General features: G+C 34.8%; 1 protein-coding gene across 1 annotated transcript in view; it reads right to left on the reverse strand.

Annotated features, from left to right (window-relative positions):
• Window positions 1-20,582, reverse strand: part of LOC121427250 (agrin-like) — a 68,695-nt gene that overhangs the window by 5,486 nt on the left and 42,627 nt on the right. The window contains exons 13-27 of the mRNA XM_041623571.1: window positions 19,834-19,929; window positions 18,381-18,542; window positions 17,182-17,325; window positions 16,291-16,545; window positions 15,447-15,749; window positions 11,612-11,764; window positions 10,708-10,906; window positions 8,488-8,514; window positions 5,281-5,493; window positions 4,456-4,691; window positions 3,636-3,773; window positions 2,555-2,789; window positions 1,713-1,824; window positions 1,005-1,121; window positions 676-796 (exon numbers count right to left, since the gene is read on the reverse strand). Of these exons, the coding sequence (XP_041479505.1) occupies window positions 676-796; window positions 1,005-1,121; window positions 1,713-1,824; window positions 2,555-2,789; window positions 3,636-3,773; window positions 4,456-4,691; window positions 5,281-5,493; window positions 8,488-8,514; window positions 10,708-10,906; window positions 11,612-11,764; window positions 15,447-15,749; window positions 16,291-16,545; window positions 17,182-17,325; window positions 18,381-18,542; window positions 19,834-19,929 (2,511 nt within the window). The remainder of the gene's footprint in view (window positions 1-675; window positions 797-1,004; window positions 1,122-1,712; window positions 1,825-2,554; window positions 2,790-3,635; window positions 3,774-4,455; window positions 4,692-5,280; window positions 5,494-8,487; window positions 8,515-10,707; window positions 10,907-11,611; window positions 11,765-15,446; window positions 15,750-16,290; window positions 16,546-17,181; window positions 17,326-18,380; window positions 18,543-19,833; window positions 19,930-20,582) is intronic.

The raw sequence follows: 20,582 nt of genomic DNA on the forward strand, positions 1-20,582 counted from the left end.
ATCATTATTAAGTAATTAAAATCTCCTTTTCTGTGACCCCAAATGTAACAAATATTCTTTGAGGGAAATTGATATATTTTCATTCCATATCTCGTAATAGTGACATAGTAATGATGGTTATAATAAATAATGTATAATACTTAATAATAATAATAATAATAATAATAGGCATTTATATAGCGCCATCTATCTAGAAATATTCTATTCCGAGGCGCATTGTTATTATTATTATTACCCCGGCTTTAGCTCGAGCTGCCTCTCAGCGCTCATGCATTCAAGGAATTAATCCTGCCGGGTACCCATTCACCTCACCTGGGTCGAGTGCAGCACAATGTGGATAAATTTCTTGCTGAAGGACTTATATCAATGCTACTGCTGCTACTACTATTTCTATTTCAATTACCTTACTACTACAATCACTACTGATGAATTACAATAATAACCTTGAACCTTGAAGGAATAATCCCTTAAGCAGCTCTTAAAACATCAATGTATAGCTTCTATAAAGTTGGGAACTGATTTTCTTAAATAAAATCTTTAATTTTCTTCAAGATTCCTCATAAACGCATTCACTCTGTCAATGCATTATTGAGAAAATAATATGTATAAACTTCATGTCTTGGTATATCTGAACAGGAGGGTAGTGAAGTATATAAGACATTGTGCAAGGTTTACCTGGCATAGCACTAGGAGCTGTTGGGATCATGTTCATGGTATCCTCCCTGAATTCTTCCACATTAATTTCAGCTTCGGCAAAGTCTCTTAGAACAGAATAATCTTCTTCATTTACAACGAACTGATGATAAATGAAGCAAAAGAAAATGCATGGAAATTTTAAAATTTATTCTCTCTTTTACAACAAATGACAACTAATTTTTTTCTTCCTTTTTTATGACAAAGACAAAGTAAAGAGAAAAATCTCCATCATCGTTCATCATCATCATCATCATCATCACCATCATCACCATCATCTCCATCATTCTTCTTTCTTTTGTCAATCTTACCCTCCTAACTGCTCCATTAAGACCATCAGTAATAGCTGCTCTCCTTGAGATCTCTCCATAACTCCTCACACCACCAATGAAAAGAGGCTGACGGAGATTCAACTGTGATGCCCCAGGCTGGCAAGCAAACAGATGAAATACATCATAAATAATCATATTCATCTTTAGAAAATTCAAGTTCATCATTGACAGTAAAGAATTAATCATAAAAATAATTATAAAATTCAATATTACCAATATCAAATTCATCAAGAAGAAAAAGGTCCCATTTATGAATTCCAAGATGAAATTGACAGAGCCTAGTTTGGACATTCATAATGGCAGTACTGTTGATGTAACTCTCATAGGAACTCGGAAAGCAGCTTTCTGCCGCTTCAAAGCCAAGCTGGTATATAACCAATTACATGGGAAACATTATATGTCTGAGTTAATCAGTGAATGTGGCTAACCTTACAGATGACAGAAATTGTTCACATGCCTTTTTAGTTAAAGTGGAGGTAATGGCCGAGCTGGGATTTGAACTCACAACCATACAATCATGAGTCCACTGCTCTAACCACTAGATGACACAAAACCTCAGGATTACAGTCAGAACTATTTGGGACTATTCTGGCCCTTAATCTTCATGAATAGAACAGTCTACACCCTCGAATTTATGAAAGAACTTTTAAAGAACTCAATAGAGAGGGTATACATGTATCTACTTACCGGTGATGTTCCTTTAACTGGTGGGAGGTTGTTGAGGATCATCTCCCCACTCTTCCCCATCCTGATCACTCTCACTGTATGCCATTCATTCAGAGCTATCCTATCAATACTCCTGAGAGAGAGAGAAAGAAATGGAGAGAGGGAGAAAGAGAGGGGGAGATGAAGCAAGAGTTGGAGAGATAGAGACAGACAAAAATAAATGGTCAAATACATCACATTGACTGTCATTGAATGTCACCCTTGACAGAGGGGCTATCCCCGACTTATTAGGAAATTTCATCTCCAGGTTTTTTTTCACAACCGTATTTCGTTTACTTTATTTCAACCATAACTGATGCGTAAATCTTTATTTATATACATGTATATAAAAATCTTCATCTTTTTCATTCCAGGGGAGCGTTTCATCAATATTCTCATCCGACAAGTTGTCAGATCTGACATCTTTCCATGATTTTGATTGGCTGAGAGGCACTGTTCCTATGGTAACTGTCCGATAAAATGGGACTTCTTGGATAAAACGTCCGACAAGTCCTTTCATGAAACGCCCCCAAGATGATAAAATGTTACCTTCTTCTGAAATGGAAGCCACATTCAGAAACCATCATTGCATGTGGGAGTTGCTTGTATCAAAGCAGTTTTTATTATAAAAAAGTAGCGAAAAAATAACTATAAAACAAATTACTACAGACCATGTCAATAAGGCATAGGGATTTTCAGAAGGGGATACCGAAATGTTAGGATTTTCTTTCAACTAAAATGTCTTGGGGCAATTTCCTCTTTGCTCTTTCTGGCCGTCACAAAAAGTAGAGAAACCATGTAAACCACATAAATGAAATTCTTACTTGATTTCTGCGATACTAGAACCAAGATCATATCTGAACTCCAAGAAACCATCCCTTATATTCAGGGAGATGAAATCCCCCCTGCCGTCAGTGGACTGGCCATTGTAGAAGATCACTCCATTCGGTGAGGAGGTAAGGAACTCGACCTCGATGGCGGAGGTGTCGGGCATCATAAGCGAAGGCAGCTGCACGTAGGAATTGCCGGCAAACCCTGGTATCACGACCTTGTTTATTTCTGAGAGTGACGATAAAACAAAACGTGTCAGATGCTGCCTTTTACTTTTTGAAAAATGATAGCAATAATTATGTGACTCACAGATTGCACATATCTACTTTGAAGAGTGCTAAAAGCGCTAATTTTCAATGTTACCCTGGCCATAATCTAACCATCATCCCAGTGCACAAGCATATAAAGGATTCAATATTCCTGCCTGGCTCCTGTTTACTACACATGGGTCAAGAGCAGCACAAAGAGGATAAATTTCAACCCACAACTTTCTGATAAAAAGGGTCAGAACCATGGTGTGCTCCCATTGAAAAAATGTACATTTGAGTCAAGCTCAGGGGGCCGTTTCATAAAGCTGTTCGTAAGTTAAGAGCGACTTTAAGAACGACTGGTGATCCTTTCTTTTGGTAAATTGTATACATGGTACACACCATAGGCGATGGTTTAGCGCGTAAGAAAGGATCACCAGTCATTCTTAAAGTCGCTCTTAACTTACGAACAGCTTTATGAAACATCCCCCAGGGAATGAAGTTGTGTTGGGAATTAAAGTGAATGGTTCCAAGCAGCACTGCCTACTCATAAAGGGATCACAGCTTTAGTCTAATACTACTTGCTCTAAATCTGTGAGCAATGTTGCAGTCACATAGACAAGAACCGACTCTGGTGGGTGTTTCATAAAGCTGTTCGCAAAGTTACGCACAACTTTACGTACGACTGGAATATGTTCTTAGGTCCTACATCAATTACATAGGGATATCACTAAGCACAAGAAAGGATCACCAGTCGTGCGTAAAGTCATTCGTATCTTACAAACAGCTTTATGAAACACCCACCTGGACGGTCAGAAGTTCTTACCTTCGTCACACATGTTTCCTGTTCTACCTTCAGGACAGTCACATCTGTATCCACCCTCTGGTAATGCTACGCAAGTAGATTCCTCGTGACACATGTGACCCTCGCACTGGTCTATCAGTACATCTCCACATAGCGCACCTACAATCAAAGAAATCCTAAGATTTATTTATTCATTCCTTCGAAAAAAAAAGAAGATACATGTTTGTTCATAGCAAAGAGTAGTCATGATTTAGTTACAGAAACCACCATGGCAACATGCATGAATTTTACCTGCCTTTTCCCCAGGGTGTAACTTTATTATTGGACCTTTCTTCGCAGTGTATGTGCCTGAATTAGGTGCAATTATACATGAAATCTGCTTTATGCATGATCAAAACCGCCTCCTGGTTTGAACTTCTTTTGTGGATCTAGGCCAACAGGTACAGAGTCACAATACACTCACCAGGGGCCCCTTGCATAAAACTTTATACCTGAGAAAACTCAGGTAGTTTTTACCTGAGTTTTTGCCCTGTGTTAAAATCAATGGCAGAAATCAGACTAACCTTAGTTTTCAGTTTTTACCAGAGTTATCTCAGGTAAAAAGTTTTATGCAACAGGCCCATATTTACATGTAAGTAATAAAACTTCATTGCTTTGAATACTAATACACCTGCAAATCAAAAGCATTGTAAAATGAAATTACTAAGAAAGGGGTGGGGCAAATTCCCATAAATTATAGAAGGAATTACATATGGTACATGTGGCTTAAAGATTGTCAGATACTCTGTGACACTGAGGGTCACTTGCACTATAAACACCCCTACAACTGAAATGGACTCACCAAAGAAATCTCCTTGACATATACACCTGTATGCCTCTGCATTGACAGCCTGGCATATTCCATTGTTGAAACAGGGGACCTCTTTGCTTTTGCAGGGATCATTACCGCACTCTCCCACATTGGCTCCGTATTCCACGTAAGAGCCTGACGATGAAATATCTAGCTCCTGGCCGTTGATCTCGACGTAACGTATACATCCAACGAATCCTTGGTTTGTGTTGGCAAGACGCAGTCCTCTGGAGGTAAAAAGATATTGAAAATTAAGTGCTTTAAATGGATGAAGCAGATTTTAAAGCCTAATCTGGGGTCATGTGATACACATTGAAATGGTCAGATAAACTAATGACACATTATTCACATCAAGTTGGTCAGCTCATGATCTGGGGACAAACCACTGCATTGGTCAGGTCATGTCCTACATTCATAGGCACATGTAATAGGAATTATCACACTGGTGAGCTTATGCTATAAGGACATGCCATACACATCACTACACTAGTCAGAACATATGGGGACATGTGATACACAACATCACATTTGTCAAGAGATGATCCGGGGACATGTGATGTACACATAACACATTATTCAGAACATGCTCTGGGGACATGAGATACACAACATCGCATTGGTCAGGTCATGATCCGGGGACATGTGATGTACACATATCACATTGGTCAATACATGCTCTGGGGATACATGACATATAATCACACTGTGTGGTTAGTTGAAGCCTGGGGACACATAATAATGGTTTACAATTTAGCACATTGGCACTAAAACAAAAATAATGTGTTGCCCCATAAAATGAGTACAAGGTCAACTCACACTTCAGGTGGCACAGCATATCCAATGAAGAGATCTTCACCAAGGTTGAGGGCACCAGACACACCCAGACTTGACCCCGTGACCTCTGGCTCCCCATCCACGCTCAGTGTGCCGTCCCGCCGACTGCGATATGCCCTCAGACGATGCCAGGTCGAAGGTTGAAGGTTGATGGTGCTTGTTATGACGACAGGGTCAGCTGATCCAAGGTCAAATCTTTAAAAGAGAAAGGTCAAGTATTAAGGTGAAAGGTTAAGTGTTAAGGTTAAAGGTCATTATTTCATTATATCATAAGCCATCAGGAATGAAAGCTTTGTTGGTTATATTCTGCCCAATTTCAATTTGTTTTGGGATATACATGTGAGATATGAATGGGATACACTGTACATAAAGTGATCAAAGTGCCTTAAACATTTACCAGTAGATTAAGAGGAAAAAGGAAGGATTATGAGTGTGCAATATTGTGCATGGAAACAAAGAAAAATACATTCTACATCTATAAGACAAGAAAATTGATTGAGGCCAATGTAAAATGAAAATAGAAATTTACTAGAAATCATATCAACAAATGACAGATTTTCTTCTTTTTTTCCAGATCAAATATGCAATAAAATCACCAGGTGCAACCCAGAAATATATTTCCAATGTGTAACATTCCCAAGCAAACCTTTAACACGCATTTTAACTGGCAAAGTACTTCTTCATAATCAGCTTAATCTTGATATGAGGATATATTTGCTGCAATAAGGCGATGAAATGCGTTCTGCACACATGATAAAATATATATACTGCCAATAATTAATGACATTGGATATCAGTATGACAGATATTTATTTCATTCCATGAATGTTAGCTGTACATGTATTAGATCACAACTTACACAGTACATATATTTCATGCCAATTAAGTTTTTTATATATACAAATATGCGTATACATAATCATATTCATTTTAAAAATAGAAGAAATCTCTTGAATGCACACAATCACAAATATTGCTTTAGAGAATGAAATCACTATATATTTTTATTTGCATATTTATTAAAATCGATTCAGTTTCTATGCAAATGATAACTACTGTACACCATAGTCATTTATGACATCAAATTATTTTAAGATAGCATCAATTACACCCACGAAAGGGGTTGCTTAGTCAGCCCTCTTGAATAATTGCATAATATGCTGCATAACATCCAAAAAGCTGTCATTGCGCCATTTCAAAAAAGTGAATGTAGTTTGCTGGCAACCAAAGTCAGAAAATATCTTATAGTTAGGCTTCACCAAATATATGTTGTTAGTAGTAATGTTTTGAATACAACTATATGATTAGTGCATTTAAAATAAAACTGTTAGACTTTACCTTCAAATGACACACATTTTTCACATACCCATAATATACCAAATTTATTCAGAGTACATCAATATAGCTCAAAATTTACAACATTAATGCATCTTACATTATAGATGTAAGATAATTTGTACAAATACTCTGTAAAAAACAAGTATTATTCATTAATATTGTTAATTGAATTCCTTAAATATGGTTAATATTCTGCAATTACAAAAACTTTGTGTTTTCATCCTCAAGTTGTAATGCAAAATTATCTTATTCTATTATAATTCAGAAATGCGATCCTAAGAATATGCATACAATTAGTAATTATTTAAAATACAATTAAATAAAAGCCTAATTGATAAAGACATATTGAATGTATAAAGATAAACTAATTACATGAATCTCAAATCTAATTCTCTTTTAATGGAATAGGTAGCTAGTGTTCACATTAAATTATATAAAATAATATCATGCAGTGTTAGAGTTTTCTATAATATGGATGAAGTATCAAAATAAATTAAACGTACACTTATGAATTAAGGGTTAATGATACATTAATGTTGTGAAAAGATTTGAACAGTAAATTCCACTTCTAAAGGATTTTTTTAAATGACAAATCTTATCACAAAAATGGTTGAATTTGTTTATTACCTATATTACCAATATTGTTAAGGGTAAAAGTTTAAGAGAAACTGGGCAAGGAATAACATTTCTTTTGCCTTATCTATGTAAAAATAATCTAAACTTGATAGAATATCAAGCTTGAAGTCTTACATTGTGATGACAACTGCTAAACTTCTTTGAACAGAGATCTAAATGAATGCTGAATCATGCATTAACTTCAACATCTAAATTCATGCATAAAAGCTACCAAAGACACTAATGAAAACAGATTAATGTCAACAGAACCTGAATAAATTTCCTTCCTAAATTTAGACTTTTTAATTAGGAAGAAATAACAGCACTTACTATTAAATGTGCATTCTACACACACCATGAATCGACTCAACTGTGCAGTAAACCTACTCATCTTTTCCCACCTTTTTACCACATGCAAAAGCAAAATGCAAAAACCTTAAAAGGAAAAATATGCTGTGCATTGCTCATAGCAAAGAGTTAAGGGTTTAACAGGTAAGAGAAAATATAAACAGTTGCTACTAGAGAATATGTAATGTAATAACCAACACATAACTTGCTTGTTTTATCACTTTATCAATGTCCTTCTTGCTTTTCTTTCTTCTTCCCTCTCTCTTTTGTAGTAATATTCTTTCCTTGTAATAATTTGATACTTGTATTATGTATATGTATTATGTAAAAGTAACTCTACAATATAGGAGTCACTCTTGACAAGCCCTTGGCTTTTAGTGACTCCTCCACAATTATGTTCAGCTTTATGTATATTATGTATCATGTGTTTTTATGTGGAAATAAATGAAATGAAAACAATTGAAGTAACAATAAAACAACTAATAAAACAGGTGCCACATCACATTTGCTTTATGAAGCAGATTTGATGATAGTATCAACACAGTAAACGCAAACAGAACAGTGAAATAAATGAAGAATGAAACTGGAACAGCCATGCAGTAAAAAAAAACCCAGATTAATAAGATAAAAGATGTGAAAACAGAATGTAAACAATGTATGCGAGTAACATCTATACATAGAATAAATACATAGGTATATTGCAACGATTAATAGTGATGTGCATATAGCGAGATGAAGCAAAATTAGTTGAAATTTTGGGGATTCATATAAAGTCCTTTAAGTGAGGGCAAACCAATTTCCTTGCCACTTTAGCAGGCAATAAGGAAGATTTGGAATTCCTCTTCTCACTCAACCTGATCAAAGGTTGGGTCACATGATTTCACTCACCCATTTGATTGGTCGGAAGCAAGAAACCTGAATTAGGAGGATATGCAGAAATGACGAACCATGGAATGGTCATATACAATATTTACTTTTATTCTTCTCCATAATTCCAGTGGTAAACACTGTGAATTCATTACAATAATTAATTCATGAAATTGAGTAATTCTCATCCTCTCGGGCTCTACCCCTATGGCTTGCCACAGTATTTGACTTAAAGCATATGGAATGCCAAATGTTTGCATGGATAAATAAATAAAAACCTAAAATAACTCCACAGAACATCCACTTTGAGGGCAATCTGATGACATCAGGAGAAATTAACTTCTTCAAAAATGCTGATAATTGTTCTCTTTAAAAATATAATTTGGTCAAATACTAGTTCGAATAGGGATTGATTCTTATATAAGCCTGTTGGACTAAAGTTATATCTAAATTTGGAACTAAATAGCGCTATGGGGGAATTAGTATATTTCCGTAGTGTATCTGGAATCAAAGGCCTATGGCAGATTTTGGATGGATGGCCTAATGTCTGGATTATTCAAAGCAGCCTTGAAGCCTAGCTCAAGCGTGCGTCTCTTGCTATAGCAGTGCCAGAGAGAAAGATTGTGAAATATCGTGAAATCTCATGTGTAGAACAAATTAAAGACAACAAAATTCAGATCAAGTTTACATTATAGACATCTGAAAGAGGAGAACACAATGTATTTAACAGTAAACAAAAAACAATGTAATTTCACCAAACAGGAAAAAGATGAAACACAATTCTAGTCTGTGATATATTAGACAATACAAAATACCATTATTGAAATTTATCTATCAATTTACATATCCATTGTTTTAAAATAATTCTAAACTTGAGATAAATATAAAGAAAGAAAGAGGAATATCACGTTCTTGTTAATTAAATAATTGAAAAACATAAATGCATATCGAAAAGCTTCTCTTTAAAGAAATAAAAGTAAGATTAACTCTCATTGCAAGATTAAAGCTTAAAAAAGTAAAATGCGCTAAATAGCTAGTTGCATTGTCTTATCATGCCTAAAATATCGGCCCTTCGAAAAAATAAAATTGCTGTAATGAAAAATCTCACACATTAGCCCCTTAAACATTAACAAGAGAAACATGCAAAAAACCAAAAACATTCGTCAATCAAATAAAAAAATATCAGTCCCATCATGCAACAAAAGATTAGAACTGTTCAATAAAAATAAGAATGAAACATCTACACTTCAAATGTGAGAATCCACAAAGAATTTTTTTTCTCGATTGTTATAGTGAGTCTTACCACATAAAAATAGATTGTGAAAATTTAATGGAAAGACTTTCACACAAACAACGAAATGTCTGCATCACATAAAAGTATTAAATGAAGTGATTCTTTCCATTTTTGCCCATTTGTGAAAATAAAATCTGATGCTATATCAGGAAATACATATATGTCAAATAAATACACCTTGTATGAAAAATACTGGACAAATACAAATATTTTTGGAACACTTAATTGAGAATATGCGTTTGCCTGGTTTCACAAAACTTGGAAGATGTAATATTTGTTATAAGCCACTGAAATCCATTTACATGATTGACTGTGATCAGATCTGTCAAAGATCTATGGCACTTGTCATTGATTTGTGAGGCAGGATCCTAATTGTTTGCAGTCTCTGATGGCTCATATACATACATGTATATTTTCAACTGAATACATTGTATATGGGCAAGATTGATTGAAACCGAAGAGTGGAGTGATTATCATTTGCCAGTATTTAGATGCTATGTCCTAAAGAGGCTATCATAAAAGGTTGCATGACTTGGTCACAATATATTTTTCACACACACGTACTTCAAGTGAAATGCAATGAGCAGGAATAGGAATTAATTGATGTTGGTATAAATTACATAATCAAGCAATAAATAAAACTTGCTCCCAATAGCAATTTATTTCTTTTAACAGTGGAATTTTCTGCCAAATGTGTATACAAAAAATATCACCACTTTCATTCAAAGTGAAATGAGATAATGGATTGTCAGAATTGGCTTTTCTTTAGTAACTTCATTTAATATTCATTCCTTTACAACAGTCTTGTAATATACACTCAATACATGTAGATGAGCCATCAAAGTATTCATACCAATTAGAAGGCAAACATAAAATGAATGAAATATATACATAACTACATAAAAATTCCCCAAAACTTTATAAAATTCATCTCTCTGAATGCTCACCTGAACTCAACACGATTATTGACTACTGCCAATGAGATAAAGTCACCGACTCCCTCTGCTGTCTGTGCCTCGTAGAGAAGCACGCCCTCTGTGGCGTTTGGTTGAAATTCAATAATGATCTCAACCTCCATGAAAGCATCCATCTCGGGGAAGGCGAGGTAGGAGTCCCCAGCAAAGGAGGGTGTGATGAAAGTCACGACTGCAGGTCAAAGGTCACACGGTGGAAAAGGTCAAAGGAGACAATGGTGATATGAGTGAGATTCACCATGGCAACAACTTGTTCTTTTCAAGAAAAGATTTTTAAGAATTCCTACTCACTGAGACAGAGAAACTTCCATGTAGGTCTCTCCATTATAACAAGGTTTAAGGATTCAATTCTGACAGAACAATTGATATCATCTTCATCTCATCCTAAGAATATCATAAACATTATCATCTTCATAATCTTGATCTTATTATCATCATCGTCATTGTCACAATAATGAGTGTTGTGATCATCAACATCTTAACTATAATCATCATAACTACATATAACCATCATCCTTTACCACCTCCTCCTCATTTTCATCATCACTATTCTTCTCCTTCTTATCCTCTTTCATTATTATCATCATCATCATCATCATCAAATAAAGTAAAAGTCAAAATAGCCTCCATACTGGTGACTCCATGAAGGCTGGGAGTACTAAATAACACCAAATTTGTATTGAAGCTTTTTTGTGGCTTTTGCAGAACCATATGTGGGGCATATATTACATTTAAAAAAATAGTCTCCTTGCTATTTAATCAAATTTGTCTTGCTAGGTTAAAAAAAAAATTGGGCAAATCATTGACAGATTTAGACATTTTTTAACCAAATTAAAACAGAAATAGCAATCACATCCCTATCGTCATGGTAACCTACCTTCATTACAGACTGGTCCGCCCTTTCCAAGAGGACAGATACACCTGAAGCCTGGAGCGATCTCGTCATTCTGACATGTTCCGCCATGTTGGCAAGGACTGCTGTCACATCCCTGGACGATAGTCACCACCGTTGTTGTTCCAAGGACAGAATCTAGAAATTCAAGGAGTGGTTAAGGTCATGAAATTACAAAGTAAATACAATTCAAATAAAATGTCAACAAATAAGGCACTCCTAATCGGGGTGGGAGAGTAAAACATGGTCTTTAAAACACTGTCTTGCCTTTAAAATTGGTAGAAAGCATGATCATGTCTTGCATTGCAGATGTCTGTGAATAATTAATATGATTGTGATTTTTTGTCAATGGTTTGCCAATTTGAGGCATGGTTTTTGTGAATACTGATCACAGGCGTTTGATTTTGTTGTGTTGCCCATTCACAGCCATGATATCTGTGAATAATGATCATGAAAATTAATATGGAAACATGATTTTTATGCTGCACTGCATAAACAATTAGAAGCAGAAACTGTGAATAATTATATTGATTATCATGAATATCAATGTCATTGCATTGACAATTTGAAGCAATGATCTTTGTGAATAGTGATTATGTTTGTTATTGCATTGCCAATTTGAAGCAATGATATAGTGAATACTGATAACAGATGATTGTGTCTCAGCACTGCTAATTACCTTTTACTTACAAAGACATCAGTTTTATCAATACTAAAGGACTTCGACAACTCATTATTTCTACCCTACACAAATCAATGTTGCAAATCGACTATAAAAAAGCTTGATATTGAATAAAATGGATAATTTTCCAATTCAATTTATGTAAAAAATAGTGCACATTGCATATGGCATCATTACCCTACAAAGAATATTTGTACATCCAAGGAACCTAAGTTGCATGTACATGTATCATGTGTTCTCAGACAAGGGACGTTTATCCTAACTAATATTTGTAACAACTTATTTCACCATCAAGTTTTTTCTTTTCAATTATTCAGACACATCCATTTATTCAAAAAATAACATCATAAAAATGTGTGCAGAATTTAGTTTTTTACAGGATTTTTCTTAAAGGTCAAAACACAGATTATTTCCTAAAAATTGCACACTTCAGAAACAATTCTTAAACACTAGTGGTAAAATTGGATTAGGGCAGGATAAAATACTTTCTTAATATCATCAATATTTTGTTGTATTTCGAATAATGAAGAAAAAATATCTCTTCCACCACTTTGACAGAGATTAAATATTCAACTCAGAAGTTTGATGAAAAAGAGCGCATGCAGCCAAACATTTTATGAAATAGAATATACAACAAGGAAAAAAATCATATCTTTAAGATACTGAACCAAAAATGCAAAAAAAAAAACAATTTGATACTTTACAGAACAAAAATGACAATTAGTAATGTTCAACCACAATTTTTACTTACAATTCATAAGAGAAGCGTTAAAGTAAGCGAAAAAAATTTTTTTTTTTTGCTTTGTAACAGAAAATTGTATTAGGAATGTTTGATTGTAACTTTGTTAATTGATAAACGATGCAAAAATAACTGGAAAAAATATTTAGATTTTGATTTGCCAAGTTGCTGTACATGAATTTTTAAACATGAGAAAGGTATGAGGTATATAAAAAGTAGATATTGAATGTTACCAAAATCAAAATATTAGAAAATTAATTTAATTCATAAAATGGTGCAAGAAAATCAAGTGCATTTGAATATTGATATGATTTAAATGAGCTGAGAAAGATGACTGCATTTTTTTTTCAATTCTAAGAGGTGCACAAAAAGGGAAAAATAGACAGAAAATGTTTAAAAATAAAACCATGTTATTGAGCTTTACATAAGTTAAAATAAATATGATATGATAGTGTATATATCTTCAAATAAAATCAGGATATATTAGTTTATATGCAAAACCTAGATTTAACATGAATGAAGAAAGATAATCTATAGTATGACCCCCTCCAAAAATAAAAAAATGAATAAATATTTTCCACTGGTAGCAAAAAGAAATTATTTATAAAATTAATATGATGGCTTATATGGTCTTTGAAAATCCCTTGAAAATGGATGGCACATTACCTTTTCTGCAGACGATGAAATATAAACTTAACTCTTATTACATCAATTATTACTGTTATTTTTATATTCATCATCAAGATCATTGATCTCACCATTAGCATAGTTATAATTCCAGTATTGGGTTGATAAGTTAAGAGCATTATACTGCAAATTTCAACAATGTTTTGTAATTGTTACATAATGATAAGTATGATTAAATCATTACAATGTAGCATTGATGCTCATTAATGCTGCCTGAAATCTGTATAAATGAATCAATTAATATTATTCTTTTCATGCTAAGATATTTCAAGAAAGATAAAAGATTTGTGACTGATATTTCACTTTTTAAAATTGATCCTCCATATCAAAGTACAACATTTATCAATAGGTAGCTCGATATGTAAAAAGGCACAGAATATATAAACAAAATGAACATTGTCTATATAGCACTAGATTATGGAATATATGGAATTTCACTGCAAACTTTGAACAAAATACATATTTAGCCACAATTTCATTTTTATATGAACATGAAATGCTTGACATTACTTCCTGTTCCAACATGTATAAAAGTACACCTTGACATGCACTCACAGAGATGATATTTTGTCTATAAATATTGAGATTCTGATTTTTTCTGTTCAAGAATTTTTTTCAGAAGATTTAATACCAAAGCAACTCACATGAAATGTTGAATTTTACAAAAGAATTATCCCCATTAATTCAGTATCATAGAATCATGTTTAAATTTTGATAATCCTAGATTCAAGTCATTTATTGGAACAGGATGCAACAAAGGTGTTGTTTCCAAAAGCACTGTTGTGCTTTTTTAAAACTTTTTTTTTGCAGGATAACTACTTCTTCCCCAATTTTTTTTAATGAAATTTTTGGCTTAATCTGCCTTTGAGATCTTATCAAATAAAAATCTTAATTATAGCCACGTTTCCAAAATGTATATTTGCACTCATACATTTCAAACATTACAACATAAGGATGCATGCCTGAGGTTGAATGCACATAGCTATTTCACATCATTTTGCAGATATTGAATATTGCTTAAAATGAATTTCAGAATTTTCAAAGTTAAAGATCTTAAATATCTTTTTAAGTGAAAATTAGAAATGTACAGATTGATTTAAATTAAATTTGAGCATTTCCTTTTAGTTACCATAATAACTCTTTATTTACAAAAAATATGAAATAATGATTGAAAGAGGTGGATCATTATTAAACTTTAACGAAATCAAATGAGAGATGAATCACAGTTCTTTTGGAAACAACACCATTAACATGAGAACTTAAAGGCAGTCTGTCTTGTGCTTTCATGAGGGATTACATTAATTACAATGTATATTAACAACACCACACTTTAAATAATTTGCCTATTCAAAATGTTGTCAATTCAAGAAAAATAATTTGAGACTTTTATCATATGAGATGAAGGGTGGAATATAAAGGGCACAAATATATGTATTTTGAATGTATTTCCAATATTATATTTTTATAAGAATTTATTTTCATCAGATTGTGGAAATGTACAAACTTGACACTTGAAATAATAGAAATGTCTACAAGTCATGAAACTTGATTCCTAATTGGATGATTGGTGAAACCTGTTACTGAGTAAAAACACTAATGGTGTCACATTCCCCATGAAAGCCAAATCCTGAATGTCTTTAAACAATGACCAAAAAAGAAAAATGAAAATGAGATGGCAAATTAAAAAACCATATATGTCACAGCATGCACACCTGTGGTAAGAGCAGTTGAAACAAAGGGTGCAACAGAAATGGTGGTGGAAGAGACTTTAGTAGAGGGCGCTGCGGCGGCAGTGGTTGGTGCCACAGCGGCGGTTGTTAGTGCCGCAGGAGGTGGCACAGGAGAGGAAGCAGATGCTTCACCAGCACTCTGATCTGCTGCAAGGGCAGGTGTACCTGAGGCATCGCTGCAACCTTGAAGGCCAGGGCCGCTGGCAGGCGTGATTTGGTCGGGGCAGCATCCGAACTCGGATCCCTCGCATCCTGGACGTATCTCGTTGGGCGTGACGATGACAGCTGCACATGGTGAAATCAAAAAAGAAATATGATGAATGAGTGTCTGAATTAATCAATGTGGATGCTTCAGGAGAAGATTACAAGAACAGTCAAAAGGTCGGATTTGGGTCGTCCTTTTGAGGACCAAACACATACCCACAAGGGCATACATAGTTGTACCTGAAGCTTCCATGATGGAAACCTTCAAAATTTATTTCAGATCTAACTTCTTAAAACTGGCAAATCTAATTGAGGAGTTAGGAAAAAATATCTTTTGACATCAAAGTGAAATTTATACATAACTAAGGAGACAAGAAAAGCATTCTGTATGAGCAGAATCCTTTTATACATAAAAATACATAAAATAATGGGGAAAACTTTTCAAGGGAAACTAAACCTGTGGTCTGTGTAAACAAGTGGTCCTTCTTTACAGGTTACTTAAACATAGAAATATGTTTTCATTGAGCTGTAAGCAAATCAAGCAACAAATATTCAACAACTCCTTTGATCCAAGTGGGAGTTGTCCAAGAACCCTCTGAACTGTTGCTTTTGGTGAACTTACTCTCACAGGCTCCTTCGTTCTGGACCATGATGTCCCTCTGTTCCTTGCAGGCAAAGACCTCTAGCTGACATCGGCTGGGGTACGTCTCCCCGTTGTCTCCGCAAACTATCTGAATGGTGTCGTTGTTACACGACGACGAGGTCGGACAGACGCAGGTGGCATTCTGGCCCTCTACGGTCGACTCCTGGCATCGAGCATGGAACGGGCAGGTCAGGTTTGCGCAAGTAATGGCACTGGTCATCATCTGTTCCTCCTCTGTTGTAGGTAAACAAGAGAAGAAGTGGGATTTTAAAGATAAATTCCAGTTTTGGTAACGATCTCAAACTGACTTTTTTTACAGAATCTAATATAATGACCACCCAAGTGTCTGTTTGTATGAATAAAAAATATGTGCCAAAGGATTCTGGGAGAAATTGTGTAATTGCTGAGAAATAAGCAAAATAAACGCGGATTCAGTCACTTCCGTCGGGTCATTATTCCAGCAATAATAATACACTGTCCCACATGTGCCTATCTGTGTTGGTAGATTTCAGGATTTCACAAAGTTCACTTTATGTAACTGTACAAGATCTAGATCCTTGATGCCTGGTTTTACAGACTTTCTCATGAAATCAGTGTTTACTGCAATTACTGGCATTTCTCTTTAAATCATCATTGTTATCTCTTTGTGATTAACCAGACTTCCTCAACCTTCCTTCTTCAAATGTTAGTAACTCTTCCTTGAAAACATCCAAATCCAAAGTAAATTCTCATTTCAACAAATCACTGTGGATGTTTCAGGAAGAGATATTTTGCTGATCAAACCATTCAAGTTCAGGATGGGAGAGATTTTGAAATTGGTGGCTGAACTCAAAAGAGTCATCAGTGGATGGTGAAAATTTGATTTATTACCTGTCATACATCCCATCGGGGTCATTTTCAGACCCTCAGGGCACATGTTGCATTTGAGACCAATGGCCTTTCTTCTGCATCGGCAGGCTCCCGACGTCTGATCGCAGTCATCACGACGAGATCCATAAGATGAGCAACCGCATGCTAAAAGATTGGAAATACAAGTGCTGATATGAGAAAGTTTGCTTACAGGGGAACTGGGTCCGGTTCATAAAGGACTTAAAACTGTTGTAACTTTGCCATTATGGCAATTACTATGGTACATGTAGTAACAGGGCTCCAGCAGCCGATTGCAATCAAGGTTTTAATGGTAGGTGCCATAATCTATGAAACGGGCCCCAGGAACTTACAATGCATTCAAAGGTGGATATCACCACCATCATCCCCAGTTACATCCTGTCTACTATACAGACAATGTACTTTGCAGGCTGGGTAAGTTGCATAATCATCGTTCGGGAGTTCTTGCTCTGCAACGCACGACAGATCCAAGAACACATTAAATGTAAAGAAAATGCCTGTCAAATGTCAAAGTACACCTGTGAGGTATTTGTAGAAAATTTGTCAATCAGAACTGCAGTTTCATCCTCAGTTTCAGAGCTGACGAAACATTTACAAATATGCCGTTTGTCCAGAGTCCAGGACGAGACTGCTATTCTGATTCACCAGTTTTCAACAAAGACTTCTTGGTCTTTCTTTGTCACGAAGGGCATACATTTTCCATGTTCTTGAATCTTCCATACGTTGCTGTGTGAAAACTTCCTATTATCATCATGACTAGTATTAAAGGTAAATGCCAGTTTTGGTAACGATATCAAAATGAGTTCGATCAAAATCCAATGAAATGACCACCAAAGTGTCTGTATAAATAAAGAATATAAGCCAAAGGATTCTGGAAGAAATTGTGTAATTGCTGAGAAATTAGCAAATAAGCACAGGATTCGGGTCAAGCGTCGGCACGACATTCAAAGCAAAAATAATACACTGTCCAACGTGCCCTTATCTGTGTTGGTGATCTTCAGTGTGAATATTTTTCAGCGCAGATTTCAAGATTTCACAAAGTTCAGTTTATATGACTGTACCAGATCTAGATCATTGATGACATACTGACAATTAAGCCTGGTTTTATAGACTTTCTCATGAAATCAGTATTTACTGCATCTACTGGCATTTCTCTTTAAACTACAACATGAAAACCTTACCTTTGCATCCGATTCCAGTGCGTTCCAATGACAAGAAGTCATAGTAGCCCGGCTCGCATCTATCGCACTGTTTGCCACCGACGCCTGGCTTACACGGGCACTGAAGGTTGCTCGGTTCACAGAAGACCGAGTAGGATCCGAGTGGGTTGCAGTTACACACACCTGTATAAAGATGAATAACATCAACCATAAGAGTGATTTCAATCAATAACTAATAATAATAACAATCCGCTTTTATATAGCGCTTAATACATCCGAATGACGCGCTTTACAGATATATTATTACCCCGGTCTTCGGATTCAATCAATCATTCCGACACACAATGTGTGCACATCCTCCACTCCCTGGGGAGTATTCCAGTCAGTCGTCGGCAAGGCGCACACACAGTATACTGGACAAGCTACAATGACTTTCACAGTATCCTACTGGGTACCCATTTAGCACCTGGGTCGAGAGTGGCAAAGTGTGGATTAACGCCTTAACAAAGGACGCCAGACCATGGTGGGATTTGAACACACGACCCTCTGTTTACAAGGCGAGAGTCAAAACCACTACACCACGGCTCCTCCACTATGTGTAATCATCTGGGCCCCATTGTATTAAGTATCATGGTAACTTTTATAAAGGACTTATATGATTACGGTAACCTTACAATGTGGTATCTACCATGGCTTATAGGGCTCATCAGCAGCCAATCATATTCAACATTTCCATTTTATAGTTACCATTCAATTTCATAGTTTATTTATTTCAAGCAAATCAATCTCACTCATAATGCAGCTAAAAAATTGAAATATATGCACTCACAAGAGGTATGAAAATTTGCCAATTCATGTAACATAAAACAATAATGTAATGATGATAAAACGGTACATGAAAAAAAATCAAGTATACAATATGAAATCATAGTAAAAATATGTAGTTCAGCAATTATTTTATTTACCATACTAGTAAAGTTTAACGTAACTAAAAGTCCTTTATGAACAGACCCATCGATATACACCCCCTCCTTAATATAGTATGAGAAATTTCAATTCAATTAAATTCTGGTTTTATTGTGAAAATGGTACATGACAAAAGTCCGAAGACTCATATCATATTTACAAACTAAAAATGAACATGTATATTATTAAAAGATTACAATATATCACAATTCTAGTGCTAGACAAATAATCAACAAATAAAGCCAGAAAAAATAATTGTGGACAATCTCAAAAAAAGATTAAAATTGATTGAAATTATAACATTGTAAAACTATCATCATCCAAATTAAATCAGCAAACTTGCGAGTATTAAAAACATATATAAATTAACATTTACACTTTTAAAATATCATCATATTTAAAACTAGAAAAATATGTATATAACAAAAATGTAAATAGCAAGACAAATTGAATAATATATAAGTCCTATGAAAATATAAACCAGAAATCAATGGAATTGTTAACTCACTTGGGCATCCTTCTCCGTTGTTCCCAAGAGCCTCTGTTTGGTTGTCAGGACAGCATCCATAGGTTGATTCCATGCAGCTTGGTTGAGACGTTTGTTCTGTATACAGGCAGACAGAATTCAGTATTATATATCATATAACACCTAGATAGATCCTTGTGATTTGTTGGGTAGTTTGATATCGTTCATTCAGCCCATTTTGCAATGACGGCATCAACCGTGCAATTTTAGATCCATACGATTTTGCAGCTGCAGGCACCAGTAGTGCACGTTGTAATGATGTAACAATCAACAGACCAAACTCGCACTTGATGAGCATGTTTTGCATCGAAATTCATAAATTTCATATGAAAAAAATAGATACTTAGGTGTCATATAAACCAAATAATGATTTTTTTCATTCGTGCAGTGGACAGAATACTTCATTCAATGAAAAATTAAATAATAAACCATTCAACTCGGCTACGACTCGTTAAATGGATCATTCCATCTTTCACCTCATGAAGTATTCTGTCCATTGCACTCACAAACATTCATTATTTGTATACTATCAAATCATTTTAATTGGTTATTAGACTTGTGAAGACCTTGTATTAAAAATTTAGCAAATTGGAATTCAATATTATCTACTATCAACTCATTCACTGTAGTGACTGGGGTTGTCAAGATGTACCTTCCATTTTGGCAGTCAGAATTTTATATCACCACTGGGGTTGACAAGATCTTATACCTTTCATTTTGGCAGTCAAAAT

The sequence above is a fragment of the Lytechinus variegatus genome, chromosome 14 (assembly GCF_018143015.1).
Source record: "Lytechinus variegatus isolate NC3 chromosome 14, Lvar_3.0, whole genome shotgun sequence".
In the NCBI taxonomy this organism is placed as follows: domain Eukaryota; kingdom Metazoa; phylum Echinodermata; class Echinoidea; order Temnopleuroida; family Toxopneustidae; genus Lytechinus; species Lytechinus variegatus.